This window comes from Polyodon spathula, chromosome 10, assembly GCF_017654505.1.
Source record: "Polyodon spathula isolate WHYD16114869_AA chromosome 10, ASM1765450v1, whole genome shotgun sequence".
Lineage (NCBI taxonomy): Eukaryota > Metazoa > Chordata > Actinopteri > Acipenseriformes > Polyodontidae > Polyodon > Polyodon spathula.
The window spans coordinates 56,904-77,930 of NC_054543.1; the positions used below are offsets into that span (position 1 = coordinate 56,904).

Sequence of the window (21,027 nt, forward strand, 5' to 3'; positions counted from 1 at the left end):
CTTTTAGACACTTGGGGTGTACACAGTACTGCTTGCTTACTGGCACAAGCACCCGAAAGTGTACCCCTGATTATTGATGGCATGCGCTGCTGTTTGCACAGGCCCTTGTGGTTTCCAATACGGCCCGAAAGGAGTCTACCGTGGGCGAGATAGTGAACCTGATGTCAGCCGATGCCCAGCGTTTCATGGACGTGACGAACTTCATCCACCTGCTGTGGTCCTGCCCCCTGCAGATCATCGTCTCCCTCGTGTTCCTGTGGGAGGAGCTGGGGCCCTCTGTGCTGGCTGGCCTCGTCACCATGATTCTCCTGGTGCCCCTCAATGGCTTTCTGGTTGTTAGGTCGAAAACCCTCCAGGTGAGGGGCTGTCTTCCCACACAGGCACTAACTTGACTCTGTTTCTTTTGGGTTATAATTTATTGCTGAAGGTCTCGCTGTTCTGTTATCAGTGCCAGCTAGTGCTACTTTCTACAGATGAATCTGGTCCATTCAAATAGGTTTCCTTAGGGATTCAGTGTCCCTCTCCTCTCTTCATTAAGAGGTGACTGAAGGATGCTACTCCAGCATAGTTTATAATCTTTCTCTTTCTTTTCTCTAAGTATTCACATTGACTGACTTTGTTCTGAGTGTTTGTGTGTTTGTCTCATTCTTTCTCATAACTATAATATTTTGTAATTCCTTTATAGACAAAAAACATGAAGTACAAAGACAAGCGGATGAAATTTATGAATGAAATTCTCAATGGAATAAAGGTAAGGTGGTGGGAGGAGCTGGTTGGGTTCACATTTCTGTCTATCAGTAGTGGAGTGTCCCTTTCTCTCACTGTCATTTTGTAAGTTATTCCATGAAGGCACTACTGCCTTCTGTTTCTCGCAGCCTCTCTCTGTTTCCTAATCTCGTAATTGTAACACCCTTTTTTTCAGATCCTCAAGATTTATGCCTGGGAGCCTTCATTTGAAGCCCAGATCCTGGGTATCCGAGAGAAGGAGCTGAAAGTGATGAAGAGCTTCTCCTACCTGGCTTCAATCTCCACATTCATTTTCACCTGTGCACCTTTTCTGGTGAGGAGTCGCTCTAGTACTACTGTAACTGAAACAGTGTGATTCAGTGGATTCCACTCTGAAATATATTATTGGTGTGTGAAGCTGTGCCTGGTGATTCAGTGGATTCCACTCTGAAATATATTATGTGTGTGAAGCTGTGCCTGGTGATTCAGTGGATTCCACTCTGAAATATATTATTGGTGTGTGAAGCTGTGCCTGGTGATTCAGTGGATTCCACTCTGAAATATATTATTGGTGTGTGAAGCTGTGCCTGGTGATTCAGTGGATTCCACTCTGAAATATATTATTGGTGTGTGAAGCTGTGCCTAGTGATTCAGTGGATTCCACTCCGAAATATATTATTGGTCTGTGAAGCTGTGCCTGGTGATTCAGTGGATTTTACTCTGAAATATACTATTGGTCTGTGAAGCTGTGCCTGGTGATTCAGTCTCTGGAGAGTGCTCTGCGCTACGCTGCTCATGAACTTTGCTGTTTTCAGCTTGTCGTATCAGTGAAGCACAATCTTTCTGCATTTTTCAAAAGTATAAATAATTCTTAATCATACTTTGACAGGATTATAAATAATAATTATAATAATCATACTTTGACAGGATTAAAATAATAATTATAATACTCATACTTTGACAGGTTTTATTTTGTTTATTATCCACGGCTGCATTTCTCAATAGCAGCTGGTTGAATTTCTTTTCGGTGAAAGGGATCAATTTCTTACTTGCATAAGAAAAACAAAGGAAGAAAACACAAGAGTCTACAGAGAGTGCAAAGCAACAAAAACATATGCAGAGTCCCTTTGGCTCATTTTTATGTTGGCTTTAATAACAAAAAATGTAAACATTTTAAATTGAACACAATTATGCTGAGATGGGAAGTAAATGGTAACATGATAAATATTTACAGAGCAGACTACTTTGTATTAATTATAATAACTTTGTCTAATAGAAAGTGAATACCAGTGTTTCCAAAGAGATTCCCAAATACTGTCTTTTGATTCTGTGCATCCAAAGATTTCTATTGTGTCCCAAACTGTTGTGATACTAAATAAACAGGGGAAAAAAAGAAATGTGTTAATCAGATTATTCTGCCTTTTATTGCAACTGTGGTTTCATTCAGTAGAGCGTAGATGGTCAAGAGTACTTGAGCTGAAACCTCCAGACAGAAAGGGTATAGTTTCAAAAAAAGATTGAAACCCTGCTACAGACAATTTAAATGATTCTAAGAGCTGTGTGTATTAGATTGAGTTTATGGATGTGACGAATGAAACAAAAAAACAGTACAAAGTGAATCTAAACACTGGAGGAATACATTGGGTAACTGTTGCTATTTTATCCCCATCTGAAGTTGCTCTGTGAGATCAGGTGGTATTGCGAATGTTTGACCATTCGTTCCTCTTTCCCTCTGCGACCTGCAGGTGTCCCTGGCGAGCTTTGCTGTGTTTGTCTCCATCAGCTCTGACAACGTCCTGACTGCAGAGAAGGCCTTCACCTCCATCTCTCTCTTCAACATCCTGCGCTTCCCCCTGGCCATGCTGCCAATGCTCATCTCCAGCATGGTGCAGGTAACGCCTGCAGACGCATTAACCAAACTCATCCTTGAATGGTGCAAGCAGAAATACATTGAGCTCTGTACATTACAATCAAGCCTTTTGCTGAATTCAAAGATTAAGTTGAACCTGATGTCAGCCGATGCCCAGCATTTCATATACATACGTGAACTTTAAATAACAGCTTCTGAAACCATTTTGTTCATATCTGACATTTATTTCCAAAGGTGCCATACTCGCTCTCAGTCGAGAGGCTTTTCGTTTGATATCATTTGTTTACAGCAGTGACAAAATGCATTTTACTATGATTTAGAGATTGCATGGTGAAGTACTGACAAAACATCATAAAGCACAGATTTTTCAAAACCTGCCTTGTCAGAGAAGCTGGCAGAGCTCTGCATCAGATAACGCACTCAGGTAACGCACTGTAATAACACACTCAGGTAACGCACTCATGCTGCTGCTGCTGTTTATTTCAGGCTGCTGTCTCTGTGAAACGTTTAGAGAAGTTCTTGGGAGGCACCGATCTGGATGACTCTGCAATCCACCATGATCCCAGTTTCAGTAAGCAGGCTTTTCAGTTAATTTGTACTCAACATGTAGATGAACCTGGGTTTAAATCACAGAGGGTAAATAGATTCAGTGTACCGTATTATACATTAGAGCAGTATATGGATTGGACTTTCTCTTGAAGGGAAACAGTCACTTCTTAAAAGCAACCTTATATACATTTAGATACATTAATAAGTACAGTAGAAGCCCAGTCATCTGAACAGCTTGGGGGTATGAATGTAAGTTTACATGTATATATAGTGTACTGTAAAAACTCTAAACATTAGTGTGCTTCTCATAGCCCCAAACACTGCATTTCCTTAGTGTTGCAAACGGTTCTGACTCTGCTGTCTCCGCACTGAGTTTTTTCTCTGCTAAGCAAATGACAATGCTTTCTCTCAGTGGTCTATGCAATGACAATGCTTTCTCTCAGTGGTCTATGCAATGACAATGCTTTCTCTCAGTGGTCTATGCAATGACAATGCTTTCTCTCAGTGGTCTATGCAATGACAATGCTTTCTCTCAGTAGACTATGCAATGACAATGCTTTCTCTCAGTGGTCTATGCAATGACAATGCTTTCTCTCAGTGGTCTATGCAATGACAATGCTTTCTCTCAGTGGTCTATGCAATGACAATGCTTTCTCTCAGTAGCAATGACAATGCTTTCTCTCAGTAGGCAATGACAATGCTTTCTCTCAGTGGTCTATGCAATGACAATGCTTTCTCTCAGTGGTCTATGCAATGACAATGCTTTCTCTCAGTGGTCTATGCAATGACAATGCTTTCTCTCAGTAGACTATGCAATGACAATGCTTTCTCTCAGTAGACTATGCAATGACAATGCTTTCTCTCAGTGGTCTATGCAATGACAATGCTTTCTCTCAGTGGTCTATGCAGTATGCAATAACAATGCTTTCTCTCAGTAGACTATGCAATGACAATGCTTTCTCTTGAAGTACTGCTCCTGTAATGGGAGAGCCCTTTTCTTTTTCTTGCACGGACCCATGTGTATAAAATCTGTCTCTCGCGTTGTCTTCAGAGTCGCACAGTTCTTCACAGTGCTGTGGCAGTGCTTGATTCCATGGCACTCGAGAATTTCTGAAGATTTTCTTTTGCAGTTTTTGTGTCAGTAATTGTAGACTTTCCCACACCATACTCTTTAGCAAGTTGAACAGTGTGTTCTGCCTTTCCCAACCATTCAACTGTTTCTCAGCTAGAGTAAGTTCTGTTCTTTTTCATTTGTCAGACATGCTTGAAGTGCAGTTAACAAGGCGATTCATATCAAAGGGGTTCTCAGTACGGGCTCCGACTGTATATAGACAGGCAGACGCATTGTAAAAAGTAAAAATTCAAATGAAAGGAGTACTTTTTTTTTTTTTTCTCAGACACTGCTGTTAGTTTCTGTGACGCCTCCTTTGCTTGGGACAAGAATGGAGAGCCGGTTTTGAAGAAGTAAGTATGCCTCAAACCAGGAACACTGGAGAAACCACTTATCATTTTAACATTCTTGGATATGGAACACCTGGAGAAACAGCTCTTACAACAGTCTATGAAACGTGCTGCCTTTGTGACTAGTAGTGGCTTGCAGCTGTACCACAAAGATCACTTCTGCCTCCCTTTGATCCCAGACTCATGATTCATGTATTTATGGGTTTGCTTGTTTTTCAGCATATCTCTTGATATTAAACCAGGCAGTCTGATCGCGGTGGTGGGGGCTGTGGGTTCAGGGAAGTCCTCAATGGTGTCCTCAATGCTGGGAGAAATGGAGAATATTAGAGGCCACATTAATATAAAGGTGACTGGAGTATGGAGTGGAGTAAATGCTTGTCTTTTTCACTTTGAGTTTTTGACACATTTCAAGTATGTTTTACCATAAAAGGTAATCTTGCTTGTCCAGAAAATATATAAATAGTATTCCCTGTAGAAACTGACATTTCTTTTATGTGTTCTTGCAGAACTCATGATAAAAAGTGAGTTGTCCCTTGTGTTAAATACAAGGAATGCGCCGTTAATACAATTCAAGTCTTTCAAATACGTTTTAGGAGAAGAGAACAGTTTAAAAGTTGTAATGTTGCACAGCAAGTGTATAGAAAAGTATGTGCCCAGTTGATAGACAGAAACAATATATTCCAACTCAGAAATAGCTGGCTGTGCTTAAGAAGTAGTCATAAACTAGTATACTTCTGGCAAGGAGATCTTTATTATTTCCAGTAATTTATTGCCTACAGTTTCAGAGCATATATGTGGAGATATAAGTCTTCTTAATGGATTTATATCTCCAGAGATTTGTTTTTCATCATCCGTTGCTGACAGTGGGAGTCATGTGACTTGCTATATATTTAGACTGGTATAATGGTCCTACTTAATGCCATTAGAAAGAGCTACATGAAAAACTCCAGTCTCTTGATAGCTTATATGTGACTGTAACATATATAAAATGATTTATATAATCCGTTTTGTGGCCTTCAGGGCTCAGTGGCTTATGTACCGCAGCAGGCATGGATCCAGAATGCCACTGTGAGGGATAACATCCTGTTTGGATCTGTGCTGGAGCAGGAGCACTACCAGCGTGTGCTAGAGGCCTGCGCTCTTCTACCAGACCTGGCACTGCTGCCAGGGGGTGACCAAACCGAGATTGGAGAAAAGGTCAGAGGAGTCTCCACTCCACTCACTCCTTATCACATGATCCGACTCTCTCTTCATACCACCACCCTTATCCTTCTCCATCTTTATAAGGAGAAGCTTCACTAATAATACTCTGTACTGCATTTTCTATCCTGTTAATTTAAAGAGTTAGCCCCCTTAGCTTTTGTTTAATCCCATGCCAGTAGTGACAATTAGCTTAATCTGTTTTGTCCATTTAAAACATCTCAGTTTGGTCATCACATGCTCTTCTCTGTAGGGAATTAACCTGAGTGGCGGTCAGAAGCAGCGGGTCAGTCTGGCCAGGGCTGCCTACAACCACGCAGATCTCTACATCCTAGATGACCCGCTCTCTGCTGTGGACGCTCATGTGGGGAAGCACCTCTTTGAGAAGGTAGTGGGACCCCATGGGCTGCTCAAGGACAAGGTGAGTCTGTTTATCATCTCTCTCTCTCGCTCTCTCTCTGTACATCATTCCAAGAAATACTGCAATCAGATATTTCCATTCTTCTTTCTTACTTATCGGTCTCATTGTGAAAGTGAAACAGCCAATAGAGATGCACACTCTGCTCCTCACTCTCTCTCCTCAGACAAGGATCCTGGTTACTCATGGGGTGAGCTTCCTCCCTCATGTAGATGAGATTGTGGTTCTGGTGAATGGAGAGCTTTCAGAGATTGGCTCGTACCAGAGCCTGCAGGCCAGTGGGGGCGCTTTCTCTGAATTCTTGAGCACCTACGCCACAGAGGGGAACTGCAAGGAGGACGGAGCACAGGGTATGTCCAGACTCTTTTCTGCCAAATTGGACCATGGTTTATTTTGTTAATATTTTCTGTTTTCATTTAATTATAGTGCGTAAAGGTGTACTTGTGTGAGGTAAAACTATTAGTAAAATGTCTTTGTTGAGAAAGAGGTTTTGTGGAATCATTTGCCTTTGCCTAATGATTTAAATACCTGTTGATTTAGAAGCTGGAGGCTGGAGTCTTCAGAGTACAGTGGTAGACTAATGGAATAAAAGTACATTGCACAGCATTCTGAGCAGCTGAACACCCACAGTTTACAATGGATGATCAAGTCACTACATGCAGTAGAGTGATTCATCCCCTGGTGCTGTCAGTTTGAATGACATCAGCGTTGTTATTGATTAGGTTATTGATTCTGCAAGTGTCTGTCTACACAGATGTATCGGGAGTTGGAGAGGAGGCTGCGATGTTGCTCGATTCCCTGGAGCCCCAGGCAGACGACCCTCCTGAGGACGTGGTGAAAGTGATTTTGAAAAGAGAGAACAGCCTGCGGCTCAGCCAGCACAACGGCAGGTATGCCAGGAGCACAGACCAAAGGACAATATTAAGAATCATCTTGCTCTAGGGCTCTGACTTTATAATGAGACTTCTTTCTCCCTATACATTCCCACCAACCAGAGTTAGCACACAGAAGCGTTCCTCCCGAGCAGGGAGTGTGATCTCCGCACAAAAGGATCAGAAAGGCCAGCGGCTGATTGAGAAGGAGAATGTGGAGACTGGACAGGTGGGGCAGCTTTATCTCCAGTGGGGCTCCAGTCCTGTTTTCTTCCACACTCTCCTGCTTATCCTGTCCTCCTGACCCAACTCTCTTTCTCTCCCCCTCATCAGGTGAAGCTCTCAGTTTATAAGAAGTACATGCACGCTTTGGGCTGTGGTTACTCTTCAGTCATTGTCTTGGCGTACCTGTTACAGAATGTAGCCTTCATTGGGCAGAATCTGTGGTTGAGTGCTTGGACGAACGATGCAGTGGCATACATGAACAAAACTTACCCTGCCTCTCTGCGGGACATGAGGGTGGGAGTGTTTGGGGCGCTGGGGATCGCACAAGGTACAGTTTCAAATTTGTATTTACCTTATCCCTCTGATTGAGATTTGATGAATGTTGTGTTGTGGTACGTGTTAAATTGTGGTTGTATTCAGAAGTTGGGTGGTGTTGAGTTGTGTTATACTTGGTCGAGTTTGGTTAATATTTCACATTGTTGTTGTTTTAAGATGGGTTTGGTTGGGTTCATTTTAAAGTGAAACTAGTTAACTGTAGCTTGTTTGTGTTGACTGATTCAGTGCATTGGGATGGTTTGTGTTTTTCAGGTGTGTTGGTGTTCATTGGAACATTGGTAATGGCAGCTGGGGCCATATCTGCTTCCCGCATCCTTCATAACCGGCTGCTGCACAACATTCTCCACGTCCCCATGCGCTTCTTTGACACAACACCCACTGGAAGAGTTGTGAATCGGTTTGCAAAGGTAAGGGGGACTCATCAGATATGTGGATTAGTGCAACTCATCAGCTATGTGGAGTAGTGTAACTCATCAGATATGTTGATTAGTGTAACTCATTAATTATGTGGATCAGTGTAATTCATCAATTATGTGGAATAGTGTAACTCATTAATTATGTGGATTAGTGTAACTCGTCAGCTATGTGAATGTATAGCACAGTAGTTGTTAGATAATCTACAAGCTTCCACTGAGTCCCATGCATTGTAAATACCTGGCTGTATTTCAAGGCTGAAGTGACTGCACTAGTTTTTAATGCTAGAAGTTCTGTTTCCATTAGGAGTCACCTGGATCCTTAGCTCCTAACGCTGAGACTGTTGTTCTTTGCTTCTTGCAGGACATTTTTACCATAGACGAAGCAATCCCCATGTCATTGCGGAGCTGGCTCATGTGCTTTCTTGGAGTGCTTGGCACGCTGTTTGTCATCTGTTTAGCTACGCCAGTCTTCACTGCAGTGATTATTCCACTTGCAATCTTCTATTTCTTTGTACAGGTGAGCCTTCTTTCTTTCTTCTTGCCATAATACCAGCCTTCTGCCTTAGTGGCTACTCAATCTGAGATGTTCTTGTAGACAATATTCAAACCTGTTTGCATTCTGAGCCTTCATCGTGCCCTTTGGGTTCTTCTTTGACTGTCAGGGAAGCATTGTGATACATCTGTTGCTTTATAATGGTCCCAAACCAGGCTTGCTGAGCTAATCAGACTCACTGTAATGAATGTGTACCCCTTCAGTTACTTCTATCGGCTACCCCTGATATGCAGCTGGTATTGCAGCTCAAGTTTAGAACTTGAAGCTACTGCACTAACATATAGCTATGATGTGATAGGTGTTACAGAAACTTGGTTGTCTGAGAGTGATGGGGACGAATATAATATTTGTGGGTATACACTGTATAGGAAAGACAGGCAGGACAGAAGAGGTGGAGGGGTAGCGCTATACATAAGAAACAGTCTTGAAACCCAGTTGTTAAACCTGGAGAAAGAAAATAAAGCTGAATCAATATGGGTCAGAATAACGGACAAAAATTCAAAGGGCATAATAATAGGAGCATGCTATAGACCACCAGATTCTGATGATGAGCTAACTAATCTGTTATACAATGACATTAGAAATGCGTGTAGCAAAGGAGAAGCCATACTAATGGGTGATTTCAACTTCCCCTATATAAAATGGGAAAACTCGGTGGGTAGCACGACGGACGAAATTGAAATGGTGGAAATGAGAAATGACTGCTTCCTAACACAATTTGTCAAGGCACCGACTAGAGGGGAGGCATGCCTTGATTTAGTCTTTTCAAATAACGAAGACAGAATAACTAAAACAGAGGTCAGAGAACCACTAGCAAACTCAGACCACAACATGGTCTCATTTGAAGTGCTTTTTAAAACCCCAGAAGTAATGACTAAAGCTAAGGTTTACAATTTTAGAAAAGCAAACTATGAAGGTATGAAACAGAAACTAACAGAAGTAGAATGAAGTAAAGTAGAGAAAACATCCACAGAAAAAGGATGGCTGTTCTTCAAAAATGTAGTACGCAAAACAATTACATCCCTAAAGTAGACAAATCTAAATGTAAAACTAAATTGCCAAAATGGTTTAATAGCTCAATTAAAAAAAAATATTCAGTGAAAAAAGGCACTTTAAAGACTGTTAAAAAGGGACCAAAAACAAAGTACACAGGAAGAGTACATGGAACTGCAAATGCAAGTCAAAAAGGAAGTTAGAAAGGCCAATAAACATTGAAACAGAAATAGAAATGAACATTGCTAAGGCGACTAAAACCAATTCTAAAATGTTTTTCCAATATTACAACATTCAAAGAGGAGGTTAAATGTCTAAGAGATACAAATGGCAAAATCACAGATGAAGGAAAAAAATAGCAAATATATTAAATGATTACTTTTCACAAGTTTTTACAAAGGAGGATAGGGACAACATGTCCCACATGTCAACCAGTTCCTATCCAGTTTTAAATAACTTTAGCATAACCGAGGCAGAAGTGTTAAAGGGACTAGGAGCTCTTAAAACAAACAGTTCCCCAGGGCCGGATGAGATCCTCCCAACAGTACTCAAAGAAGTGAAAGAAGTTATTTACAAACCGCTAACCAAGATCATGCAACAGTCTCTTGACACAGGGGTTGTACTGACAGACTGGAAAATTACAAACGTAATACCGATCCACAAAAAGGGAGAGAAAACTGAACCAGGTAACTACAGAACAATAAGCTTGACTTCTAGAACATAAGAAAGAACATAAGAAAGTTTACAAACGAGAGGAGGCCATTCGGCCCATCTTGCTCGTTTGGTTGTTAGTAGCTTATTGATCCCAGAATCTCATCAAGCAACTTCTTGAAGGATCCCAGGGTGTCAGCTTCAACAACATTACTGGGGAGTTGATTCCAGACCCTCACAATTCTCTGTGTAAAAAAGTGCCTCCTATTTTCTGTTCTGAATGCCCTTTGTCTAATCTCCATTTGTGACCCCTGGTCCTTGTTTCTTTTTTCAGGCTGAAAAAATCCCTTGGGTCGACACTGTCAATACCTTTTAGAATTTTGAATGCTTGAATTAGGTCACCACGTAGTCTTCTTTGTTCAAGACTGAACAGATTCAATTCTTTTAGCCTGTCTGCATATGACATGCCTTTTAAGCCCGGAATAATTCTGGTCGCTCTTCTCTGCACTCTTTCTAGAGCAGCAATATCTTTTTTATAGCGAGGTGACCAGAACTGCACACAATATTCAAGATGAGGTCTTACTAGTGCATTGTTCAGTTTTAACATTACTTCCCTTGATTTTAATTCAACACTTTTCACAATGTATCCGAGCATCTTGTTAGCCTTTTTTATAGCTTCCCCACATTGTCTAGATGAAGACATTTCTGAGTCAACAAAAACTCCTAAGTCTTTTTCATAGATTCCTTCTCCAATTTCAGTATCTCCCATATGATATTTATAATGTACATTTTTATTTCCTGCGTGCAGTACCTTACACTTTTCTCTATTAAATGTCATTTGCCATGTGTCCGCCCAGTTCTGAATCTTGTCTAGATCGTTTTGAATGACCTTTGCTGCTGCAACAGTGTTTGCCACTCCTCCTACTTTTTGTGTCGTCTGCAAATTTAACAAGTTTGCTTACTATACCAGAATCTAAATCATTAATGTAGATTAGGAATAGCAGAGGACCTAATACTGATCCCTGTGGTACACCACTGGTTACCACACTCCATTCTGAGGTTTTTCCTCTAATCAGTACTTTCTGTTTTCTACATGTTAACCACTCCCTAATCCATGTACATGTGTTTCCTTGAATCCCAACTGCGTTCAGTTTGAGAATTAATCTTTTGTGCGGGACTTTATCATTATCGATGTTGCATCCTCAAAAAAATCAAGCAAGTTAGTCAGACACGATCTCCCTTTCCTAAAACCATGTTGACTGTCTCCCAGGACCCTGTTACCATATAGGTAATTTTCCATTTTGGATCTTATTATAGTTTCCATAAGTTTGCATATAATAGAAGTCAGGCTTACTGGTCTGTAGTTACCTGGTTCAGTTTTGTTTCCCTTTTTGTGGATCGGTATTACGTTTGCAATTTTCCAGTCTGTCGGTACCACCCCTGTGTCAAGAGACTGCTGCATGATCTTGGTTAGCGGTTTGTAAATTACTTCTTTCATTTCTTTGAGTACTACTGGGAGGATCTCATCCGGCCCAGGGGATTTGTTTATTTTAAGAGCTCCTAGTCCCTTTAACACTTCTGCCTCAGTTATGCTAAAGTTATTTAAAACTGGATAGGAACTGGATGACATGTGGGGCATGTTGTCAGTATCTTCCTTTGTAAAAACTTGTGAAAAGTAATCATTTAATATATTTGCTATTTTTTTTCTTCATCTACGATTTTGCCATTTGTATCTCTTAGACATCTCCTCTTTTGAATGTTCTCTTGCTGTTGTAATATTGGAAAAACATTTTAGAATTGGTTTTAGCTCCCTTAGCAATGTTCATTTCTATTTCTCTCTTGGCCTTTGTAACTTCCTTTTTGACTTGCGTTTGCAGTTCCGTGTACTCTTTCTGCGTACTTTCTTTTTGGTCCTTTTTTAATGCTCTGTAAAGTGCCTTTTTTCACTGAATATTTTTTTTAATTGATCTATTAAACCATTTTGCTTTAGGGATATAATTGTTTTGTGCCTCTAGTACTACATTTTTGAAGAACAACCATCCTTCTTCTGTGGGTGTTTTCTCTATTTTACTCCAATCTACTTCTGTTAGTCTCCGTTTCATACCTTCATAGTTTGCTTTTCTAAAATTGTAAACCTTAGCTTTAGTCATTACTTTTGGGGTTTTAAAAAACACTTCAAATGAGACCATGTTGTGGTCTGAGTTTGCCAGTGGCTCTCTGACCTCTGTTTTAGTTATTCTATCTTCGTTATTTGAAAAGAATAAATCAAGGCATGCCTCCCCTCTAGTCGGTGCCTTGACAAATTGTGTTAGGAAGCAGTCATTTGTCATTTCCACCATTTCTATTTCATCCTTCGTGCTACCCACCGGGTTTTCTCATTTTATTTGGGGGAAGTTGAAATCCCCCATTAGTAAGGCTTCTCCTTTGCTACACACATTTCTAATGTCATTGTATAACAGATTATTGTGCTCACCATCTGAATCTGGCAGTCTATAGCATGCTCCTATTATTATGCCCTTTGAATTTTCGTCCGTTATTCTGACCCATATTGATTCGGTTTTATTTGCTTTGTCCAGGTTTAACACCTGAGCTTCAAGACTGTTTCTTATGTATAGCGCTACCCCTCCACCTCTTCTGTCCTGCCTGTCTTTCCTATACAGTGTATACCCACAAATATTATATTCGTCCCCATCACTCTCAGACAACTAAGTTTCTGTAACACCTATCACATCATAGTTACCTGTTAGTGCAGTAGCTTCAAGTTCTAGAATTTTGTTTCTGATTCTTCTAGCATTTAGATAAATACATTTAATGGTTGTCTTACCTGAGTTGTTGTTCTTGTTTTGATGCAGTCTCCCTTCTGTTTTTTTGTTGATTTCTCCCCCCTTCCTTTCTAGTTTAAATGCTTATGAACCTGCTTGAGGATCTTTTCTCCAAGTAGACTGGTTCCCTTGTTATTTAAGTGCAGTCCATCCCGTCTATACAGATAGTCCTCGTTGTAGAATGTGGTCCAATGATCAAGATAGGTGAAGCCTTCCCGTGTGCACCACATCTTCAGCCATGCGTTTTGATTAATTATTTCCAGATGTCCATATGGAATGGAATAGCTGTCCTATTATATGCAAACTTATGGAAACTATAATAAGATCCAAAATGGAAAATTACCTATATGGTAACAGTATCCTGGGAGACAGTCAACATGGTTTTAGAAAAGGGAGATCGTGTCTAACTAACCTGCTTGATTTTTCTGAGGATGCAACATCGATAATGGATAATTGCAAAGCATATGACGTGGTTTATTTAGTTTTCCAGAAATCTTTTGACTAAGTCCCGCTTAAAAGATTAATTCTTAAACTGAACGCAATAGGGATTCAAGGAAACAAATGTAATGGATTAGGGAGTGGTTAACATGTAGAAAACAGAAAGTACTGAGTAGAGGAGAAACCTCAGAATGGAGCAAGGTAACCAGTGGTGTACCACAGGGATCAGTATTAGTTCCTCTGCTAATCCTAATCTACATTAATGACTTAGATTCTGGTATAGTAATCAAACCTGTTAAATTCGCAGACAACACAAAAATAGGAGGAGTTGCAAACACTGTTGCAGCAGCAAAGGTCATTCAAAATGATCTAGACAAGATCCAGAACTGGGCAGACATATGGCAAATGACATTTTAATAGAGAAAAGTGTAAGGTACTGCACGTAGGCAATAAAAATGTGCATTATAAAAATCATTGGGGAGATACTGAAATTAAAGAAGGACTCTATGAAAAAGACCTAGGAGTTTTTGTTGACTCAGAAATGTCTTCATCTAGACAATGTGGGGAAGATATAAAAAAGACCAACAAGATGCTTGGATACCTTGTGAAAAGTGTTGAATTTAAATCAAGGGAAGTAATGTTAAAGCTGTACAATGCATTAGTAAGACCTCATCTTGAATATTGTGTCCAGTTCTGGTCACCACGCTACAAAAAGGATATTGCTGCTCTAGAAAGAGTGCAAAGAAGAGCGACCAGAATTATCCTGGGTTTAAAATGCATGTCGTATCCAGACAGGCTAAAATAATCGAATCTATTCAGTCTTAAATAAAGAAGACTACGCGGCGACCTAATTCAAGCATTCAAAATTCTAAAAGGTATTGACAATGTCAACCCAAGGGACATTTCGACCTGAAAAAAGAAACAAGGACCAGGGGTCACAAATGGAGATTAGACAAAGGGAAAAATAGGAGGCACTTTTTTACACAGAGAATCGTGAGGGTCTGGAATCAACTCCCCAGTAATGTTGTTGAAGCTGACACCCTGGCATCCTTCAAGAAGCTGCTTGATGAGATTCTGGGATCAATAAGCTACTAACAACCAAACGAGCAAGATGGGCCAAATGGCCTCCTCTCATTTGTAAACTTTCTTATGTTCTTATGTTCTAAGTATGCTAATAATCTCATACAGCAGCTGAACTTGTGCCTGGAACACTAGTTTGTTCTGTTCTTGCGAATAGCAGATTTGAAAAGGTCCATATTGAATAAGCAGTGTTTTTCAAAGCCAAGTCTAGACGCTCACCTCCAGGATGTGTGTTTCTCTTCCAGCGCTTCTATGTTGCTACTTCCAGGCAGCTAAGGCGTTTAGATTCAGTGTCCCGCTCCCCCATCTACTCCCACTTTGGGGAAACAGTGTCCGGCCTGTCAGTCATTCGTGCATACGGGCATCAAGAGCGCTTCCTCCAGCACAACGAGACAACCATCGACAAGAACCAGCAATGCGTGTACCCCTGGATCATCTCCAACAGGTGAAGAGGGGGCACCACTCACTGGGAATCAGTCAGCACTGCATTGCTTTTTTTGAGAACATCGCTCAAGTTTTTAGGAAATTAAATTTTTTTTGTATTTATATCATTTAAAATTTCTTATTTGTAATTCGCACACTGTTTTTTTTTTACAATGTAAATTTTTACCATTTTAAAGTTTTTTTTAGTTTTCCCAAACTTGTACTTTTCTTGTTGCTTTGGTTTATTGGAATTTAGAATAGTTACCATGGTTATTGTTACCTAAACAGGGACATCCAAGCTAGCATTATAATTGTAAAAAAAACTATAATAGTTTATCAGCAGATGTTAAATACAGGAATATGGTTTAATATAGTTTCTATTCTTTGCTAAATAATAAGCATAACTATATGATTATCAAATGAAGCTTTGATTTCCATTGAGCATGTTGCAGAAGGGATGTTATGTTTGCCCTCACTTTCCCCACGCAGGTGGCTTGCTGTCCGGTTGGAGTTTGTTGGGAACCTGGTGGTGTTCTTCTCGGCTCTGTTTGCTGTGCTTTCTCGCGACTCTCTGGACAGTGGGCTGGTTGGACTCTCTATATCATATGCACTCAATGTAAGTCTGTGCTTCGTTTTGCGGACAGTGGATTAGGGCTGGGGTTAGGGTTCTTTTTGTGGACAGTGGGTTAGGCTTAGGCTTAGGGTTAGGGTCAGCGGGTAGTGGTTAGGGTTAGGGTTACAGTTAGCGGGCAGTGGTTTAGGGTTAGGTTTAGGGTTCTTGCGGGCAGTGGGTTAGGGTTAGGATTATTAGGGTTAGGGTTAGCGGGCAGTGGGTTAGGGTTGTTCTTTTGTTTTGTTTTGTTAGGTAATGATAAGGCTGCACAATTTGTATACCGTATATAAATTACAAATTGCCACATATAAAATTCACCAGTGATCTGTTAACAAGTCTCTGATTGGTCACCAATTAACTCGGTACTCCTTAATGCTGTATCTCACCTCTCTCTTTCAGGTGACTCAGACTTTAAACTGGTTGGTCAGGATGACTTCTGAACTGGAAACTAACATCGTAGCAGTGGAGAGAGTGTGCGAATACACCGAGCTGGAGAATGAGGTACTGATCAGGAACAGCCGAGGTCTGTAAAATGTAAAATGTTCCAGCAGCTCCCATCTCCATACTCCCGCACAATCTCAATATGGATAATAACAATGTATTTGAATGTGGGGTCATATTATTTTGACATATTGCATTGTTGGTTTCCCTGCATGGTATTCCATTTAATTTTAATGTTCTTTATGTTTAATATTTCTGGTTAACAGACATGTAGAAAAGTTAGTCTTGTTATTGCGATCGCTGGTGCTTAAAATGAAAGGACTGGAATGCAGGGTGTCTCATCTTTAAATCATGTGTTTCATTGAAAGCAATTTGTTTTATCCACCATGGAATATTTCTCTTGTTCTATACCTGTACATGATTTTTGAAGCCCGGTTCTGTCCTGTTCCCTAGGCATCCTGGGTCACAGACGTTCGCCCACCTCCACACTGGCCAGAGGATGGGAAGATCCAGTTCGATAACTACAAAGTTAGGTACAGGCCTGAGTTGGACCTGGTATTGAATGGGATAACATGTGACATCAGCAGCACTGAAAAGGTACAGGAAACACGGTTGCATCCCTCTTACAATAGAGGAACAAAATGTCTGGAACAGTGTAACTTGAGTATAGAAGCTCTTTAGATGCATCACTTAAAGCATTGTGGTATTATAACAGCTTGCGTTCCTGTATGTGTTCTCTTACCATGTTCACAGTGTGCCGTCCTATTCCTTTAGATAGGCATTGTGGGCAGGACTTGTGCTGTGTTTTCTTGCCATGTTCACAGTGTGCCAACCTGTTTCTTTAGATAGGCATTGTGGGAAGGACTGGCGCTGTGTTCTCTTACCACGGTCACATGTGTCGCTGTGTTCCTTTAGATAGGCATCGTGGGCAGGACTGGCGCGGGGAAGTCTAGCCTGACAAACTGTCTGTTTCGGGTCATTGAGGCTGCAGGAGGCAGGATCTTGATTGACGGGATTGACATTGCCACGCTCGGGCTTCACGACCTCAGGCAAAAACTCACCATCATCCCACAGGTACCCCAGTCTTCCTCCTCAGACAATCATTTCCTTTCATTTTCTCCCTTAAGCTTCCCAAAGCCGCTTCTCAAAGACCTACTCATCTAACTGAATTCCTTCTTGATTCCAGTCTGCACTGTCTTCCTATTATATAGCTTATACTGTGGAGTAAAACAGCGTCTCCAGCATGTATACAGCTTATAGTATATCCTGTGTCTTTATCCAAGTAGCAAACTCACTTTTTGTTTCTGTATATGCTGCTGAGACTCCACAGTGGAACTGAGTGGCTGACTCTAGCACAGGCATGTTCATCAGTTGTCATTTTCTCCTGCTGAGCCCACAGGACCCTGTCCTGTTTTCTGGGTCTCTGAGGAGGAATCTGGACCCATTTGAGAGCTTCACTGACCAGGAGATATGGAAGGCAATGGAGCTCTCCCATCTGAAGGAGTTTGTGGGAGAGTTACAGGAAGGACTGAACCACGAGGTCACTGAAGGGGGGGAAAACCTCAGGTAATCAAGACACAATAATGCTCTTTCAGCTGGTTTACACTCTGCTTTAAACAGAAACCCCCTAACCATAACTACAACTGAACCCTGTGAATTGTAATGAAGAGTAGTAACCACAGCAGATCTGAAGTGTCTGCTGTTACGTTATTCAGGGTTATAGATTGAATAATTGTTGATTGCTGAAAAAGTGATTGCTTTACGTGTTCAGGGACCCCTCATTGGTGATGCATTTTGGTATTTCGAAAGGGAGAGATGTGTCACCGTCCGTCCCTATAAAAAAAATAAAAATCAAAAAAAAAAAAAAAAAATTAAAAAAATTAAATTTCCCCAAAACCGAAACCCCTTTGACTCATCACATTGCTCTTTTTTATTTCTGGTGTAATTGCTTTCCCCTCCAGTGTGGGGCAGCGGCAGCTCCTATGTCTGGCAAGAGCTCTACTCCGGAAATCCCGGATTCTGATCCTGGATGAGGCCACAGCAGCAGTGGACCTGGAGACGGATAATTTGATCCAGACAACAATCCGGGCGGAATTCTCCCACTGCACCGTGCTGACCATTGCTCACCGTCTCCACACCGTCATGGACAGCTCCCGGTAAGGGCGAAGCTGGAAGCCAGTGCGGATTCTTCTTATACATTCATTTGAGGAGCTAGTAGAACACGAGTGCCAATGTCAGCAAGCAGTTTTAGTTTGCATCAAGAGGGGACAATTACTGCATCTATTCAAGGAAACCAAGCTATTTAGTTAGCAGGGAGTCTGAATGAACTTCTCCTTCTGCATGTATTGTACAGGTAGTCTAAATGAACTGCTCCTTCTGCATGTATTATACAGGGGGTCTGAATGATCTGCTCCTTCTGCATGTATTATACAGGGAGTCTGAATGAACAGCTCCTTCTGCATGTATTATACATGGAGTCTGAATGAACAACTCCTTCTGCATGTATTATACATGGAGTCTGAATGATCTGCTCCTTCTGTATGTATTATACAGGGAGTCTGAATGATCTGCTCCTTCTGCATGTATTATACATGGAGTCTGACTGATCTGCTCCTTCTGCATGTATTATACAGGGAATCTGAATGATCTGCTCCTTCTGCATGTATTATACAGGGAGTCTGAATGATCAGCTCCTTCTGCATGTATTATACATGGAGTCTGAATGAGTCTGAATGATTTGCTCCTTCTGCATGTATTATACAGGGAATCTGAATGATCAGCTCCTTCTACATGTATTATACAGGGAGTCTGAATGATTTGCTCCTTCTGCATGTATTATACATGGAGTCTGAATGATCTGCTCCTTCTGCATGTATTATACATGGAGTCTGAATGAACAGCTCCTTCTGCATGTATTATACATGGAGTCTGAATGATCTGCTCCTTCTGCATGTATTATACATGGAGTCTGAATGATCTGCTCCTTCTGCATGTATTATACAGGGAATCTGAATGATCAGCTCCTTCTGCATGTATTATACATGGAGTCTGAATGATTTGCTCCTTCTGCATGTATTATACATGGAGTCTGAATGATCTCTCCTTCTGCATGTATTATACAGGGAGTCTGAATGATCAGCTCCTTCTGCATGTATTATACATGGAGTCTGAATGATCTGCTCCTTCTGCATGTATTATACAGGGAATCTGAATGATCAGCTCCTTCTGCATGTATTATACATGGAGTCTGAATGATCTGCTCCTTCTGCATGTATTATACATGGAGTCTGAATGATCTGCTCCTTCTGCATGTATTATACATGGAGTCTGAATGATCTGCTCCTTCTGCATGTATTATACATGGAGTCTGAATGATCTGCTCCTTCTGCGTATTATACATGGAGTCTGAATGATCTGCTCCTTCTGCATGTATTATACAGGGAATCTGAATGATCAGCTCCTTCTGCATGTATTATACATGGAGTCTGAATGATTTGCTCCTTCTGCATGTATTATACAGGGAGTCTGAATGATCTGCTCCTTCTGCATGTATTATACAGGGAGTCTGAATGATCTGCTCCTTCTGCATGTATTATACATGGAGTCTGAATGATCTGCTCCTTCTGCATGTATTATACATGGAGTCTGAATGATCTGCTCCTTCTGCATGTATTATACCCTGCTGGGGATGAAATCCTCTGTGAAGGGAATATAGTACAGCTGGATTCAATTAAATGTCATGAACCTTTTCATTAACATTGTTTGACATCCGATTGGAATAATTTGATTGTGGGGGTGTATGTTACTGATATCCTTGTGGAGGGTAGTGTATGATCGCAGAGTTTGAAGGCTATAAAGTGCTGTTTCTACTGGGAGTGATGAATAATGGGATTTTTCAGATACAAGGGAGTTACGGCTCATACTGGTGACAGGCAGGGCTGGAATCACATTTATGCTGCCGAGGTTGCTGCCTCTTTCTGAAAGATAAGAGGGTTTTGACAGTAAGAAGTCCCATTTTCACCTTCCTTTTCAGAGTGATGGTTTTGAGCGCAGGGAAGATTGTGGAGTTTGATACCCCCAGACAACTACTTCAAAAGCAGGGCTACTTTTATGCCATGGCGAAGGATGCTGGGATTGCCACAATGGATGACACAGCACTCTAACCTCCCATGGGAGAGACCAACACAAACTGAGTCCTGACCATTCTGCAAGATGAATTACGAGAGACATTGGAGCCAACCCACTGGGCCTTCTTTTTAAAGTATAAAGTATTATGGATTTTTTGTTGTTACTGCATCTTGTAAAGCGCTTTGTGATGGTGGTCCACTATGAAAGACGCTATATAAAATAAAGATTGATTGATCTTCAACATACTGGACCATCTTCAACACACTAGACTGTCTTCAACACACTGGTCCATCTTCAGCACTGGACCGTCTTCAACACACTGGGCCATCTTCAACACACTGGACCATCTTCAACATACTGGGCCGATGAGTAACTAAGTGGACCATCTTCAACATACTGGACCATCTTCAACACACTAGACTGTCTTCAACACACTGGTCCATCTTCAGCACTGGACCGTCTTCAACACACTGGGCCATCTTCAACACACTGGACCATCTTCAACATACTGGATCATCTTCAACACACTGGACTGTCTTCAACACACTGGACCATCTTCACCCAATTGGGCCATCTTCCAGTAGACTGCTTGCAAGCTGTACAAGAACATCATTGTTTTATTATAGGATTATAAATGCGCTTCCTTGAGGAGGAGAGCGACTAGCAGAGAGGTCAGGGAGAGTTCTAATAGGATTGGAAGTGCTTCCCTGGCCTCACCTCAGGAGGAGAGCGACTAGCAGAGAGGTCAGGGAGAGTTCTAATAGGATTGGAAGTGCTTCCTTGGCCTTACCTCAGGCGGAGAGAGACTAGCA

At 41.2% G+C, this 21,027-nt stretch overlaps 1 protein-coding gene across 3 annotated transcripts in view; it reads left to right on the forward strand.

Moving 5' to 3' along the window:
• abcc2 (ATP-binding cassette, sub-family C (CFTR/MRP), member 2) overlaps window positions 1–20,569 on the forward strand; it is a 28,067-nt gene extending 7,498 nt beyond the window's left edge. For 2 of the 3 annotated variants that reach the window (XM_041261437.1, XM_041261438.1), the window contains exons 10-32: window positions 102–356; window positions 686–751; window positions 923–1,060; window positions 2,472–2,618; window positions 3,083–3,167; window positions 4,543–4,609; window positions 4,826–4,952; window positions 5,627–5,803; window positions 6,060–6,227; window positions 6,391–6,574; window positions 6,979–7,114; window positions 7,220–7,325; window positions 7,430–7,649; window positions 7,910–8,064; window positions 8,435–8,590; window positions 14,856–15,055; window positions 15,523–15,649; window positions 16,046–16,147; window positions 16,541–16,684; window positions 17,003–17,161; window positions 17,487–17,653; window positions 18,049–18,243; window positions 20,121–20,569. In XM_041261437.1, the coding sequence (XP_041117371.1) occupies window positions 102–356; window positions 686–751; window positions 923–1,060; window positions 2,472–2,618; window positions 3,083–3,167; window positions 4,543–4,609; window positions 4,826–4,952; window positions 5,627–5,803; window positions 6,060–6,227; window positions 6,391–6,574; window positions 6,979–7,114; window positions 7,220–7,325; window positions 7,430–7,649; window positions 7,910–8,064; window positions 8,435–8,590; window positions 14,856–15,055; window positions 15,523–15,649; window positions 16,046–16,147; window positions 16,541–16,684; window positions 17,003–17,161; window positions 17,487–17,653; window positions 18,049–18,243; window positions 20,121–20,250 (3,411 nt within the window). In that variant the 3' untranslated portion in view covers window positions 20,251–20,569. The remainder of the gene's footprint in view (window positions 1–101; window positions 357–685; window positions 752–922; window positions 1,061–2,471; window positions 2,619–3,082; window positions 3,168–4,542; window positions 4,610–4,825; window positions 4,953–5,626; window positions 5,804–6,059; window positions 6,228–6,390; window positions 6,575–6,978; window positions 7,115–7,219; window positions 7,326–7,429; window positions 7,650–7,909; window positions 8,065–8,434; window positions 8,591–14,855; window positions 15,056–15,522; window positions 15,650–16,045; window positions 16,148–16,540; window positions 16,685–17,002; window positions 17,162–17,486; window positions 17,654–18,048; window positions 18,244–20,120) is intronic. The other variant, XM_041261439.1, reaches the window with a different exon arrangement.
• The last annotated feature ends 458 nt before the right edge of the window (window positions 20,570–21,027 follow it).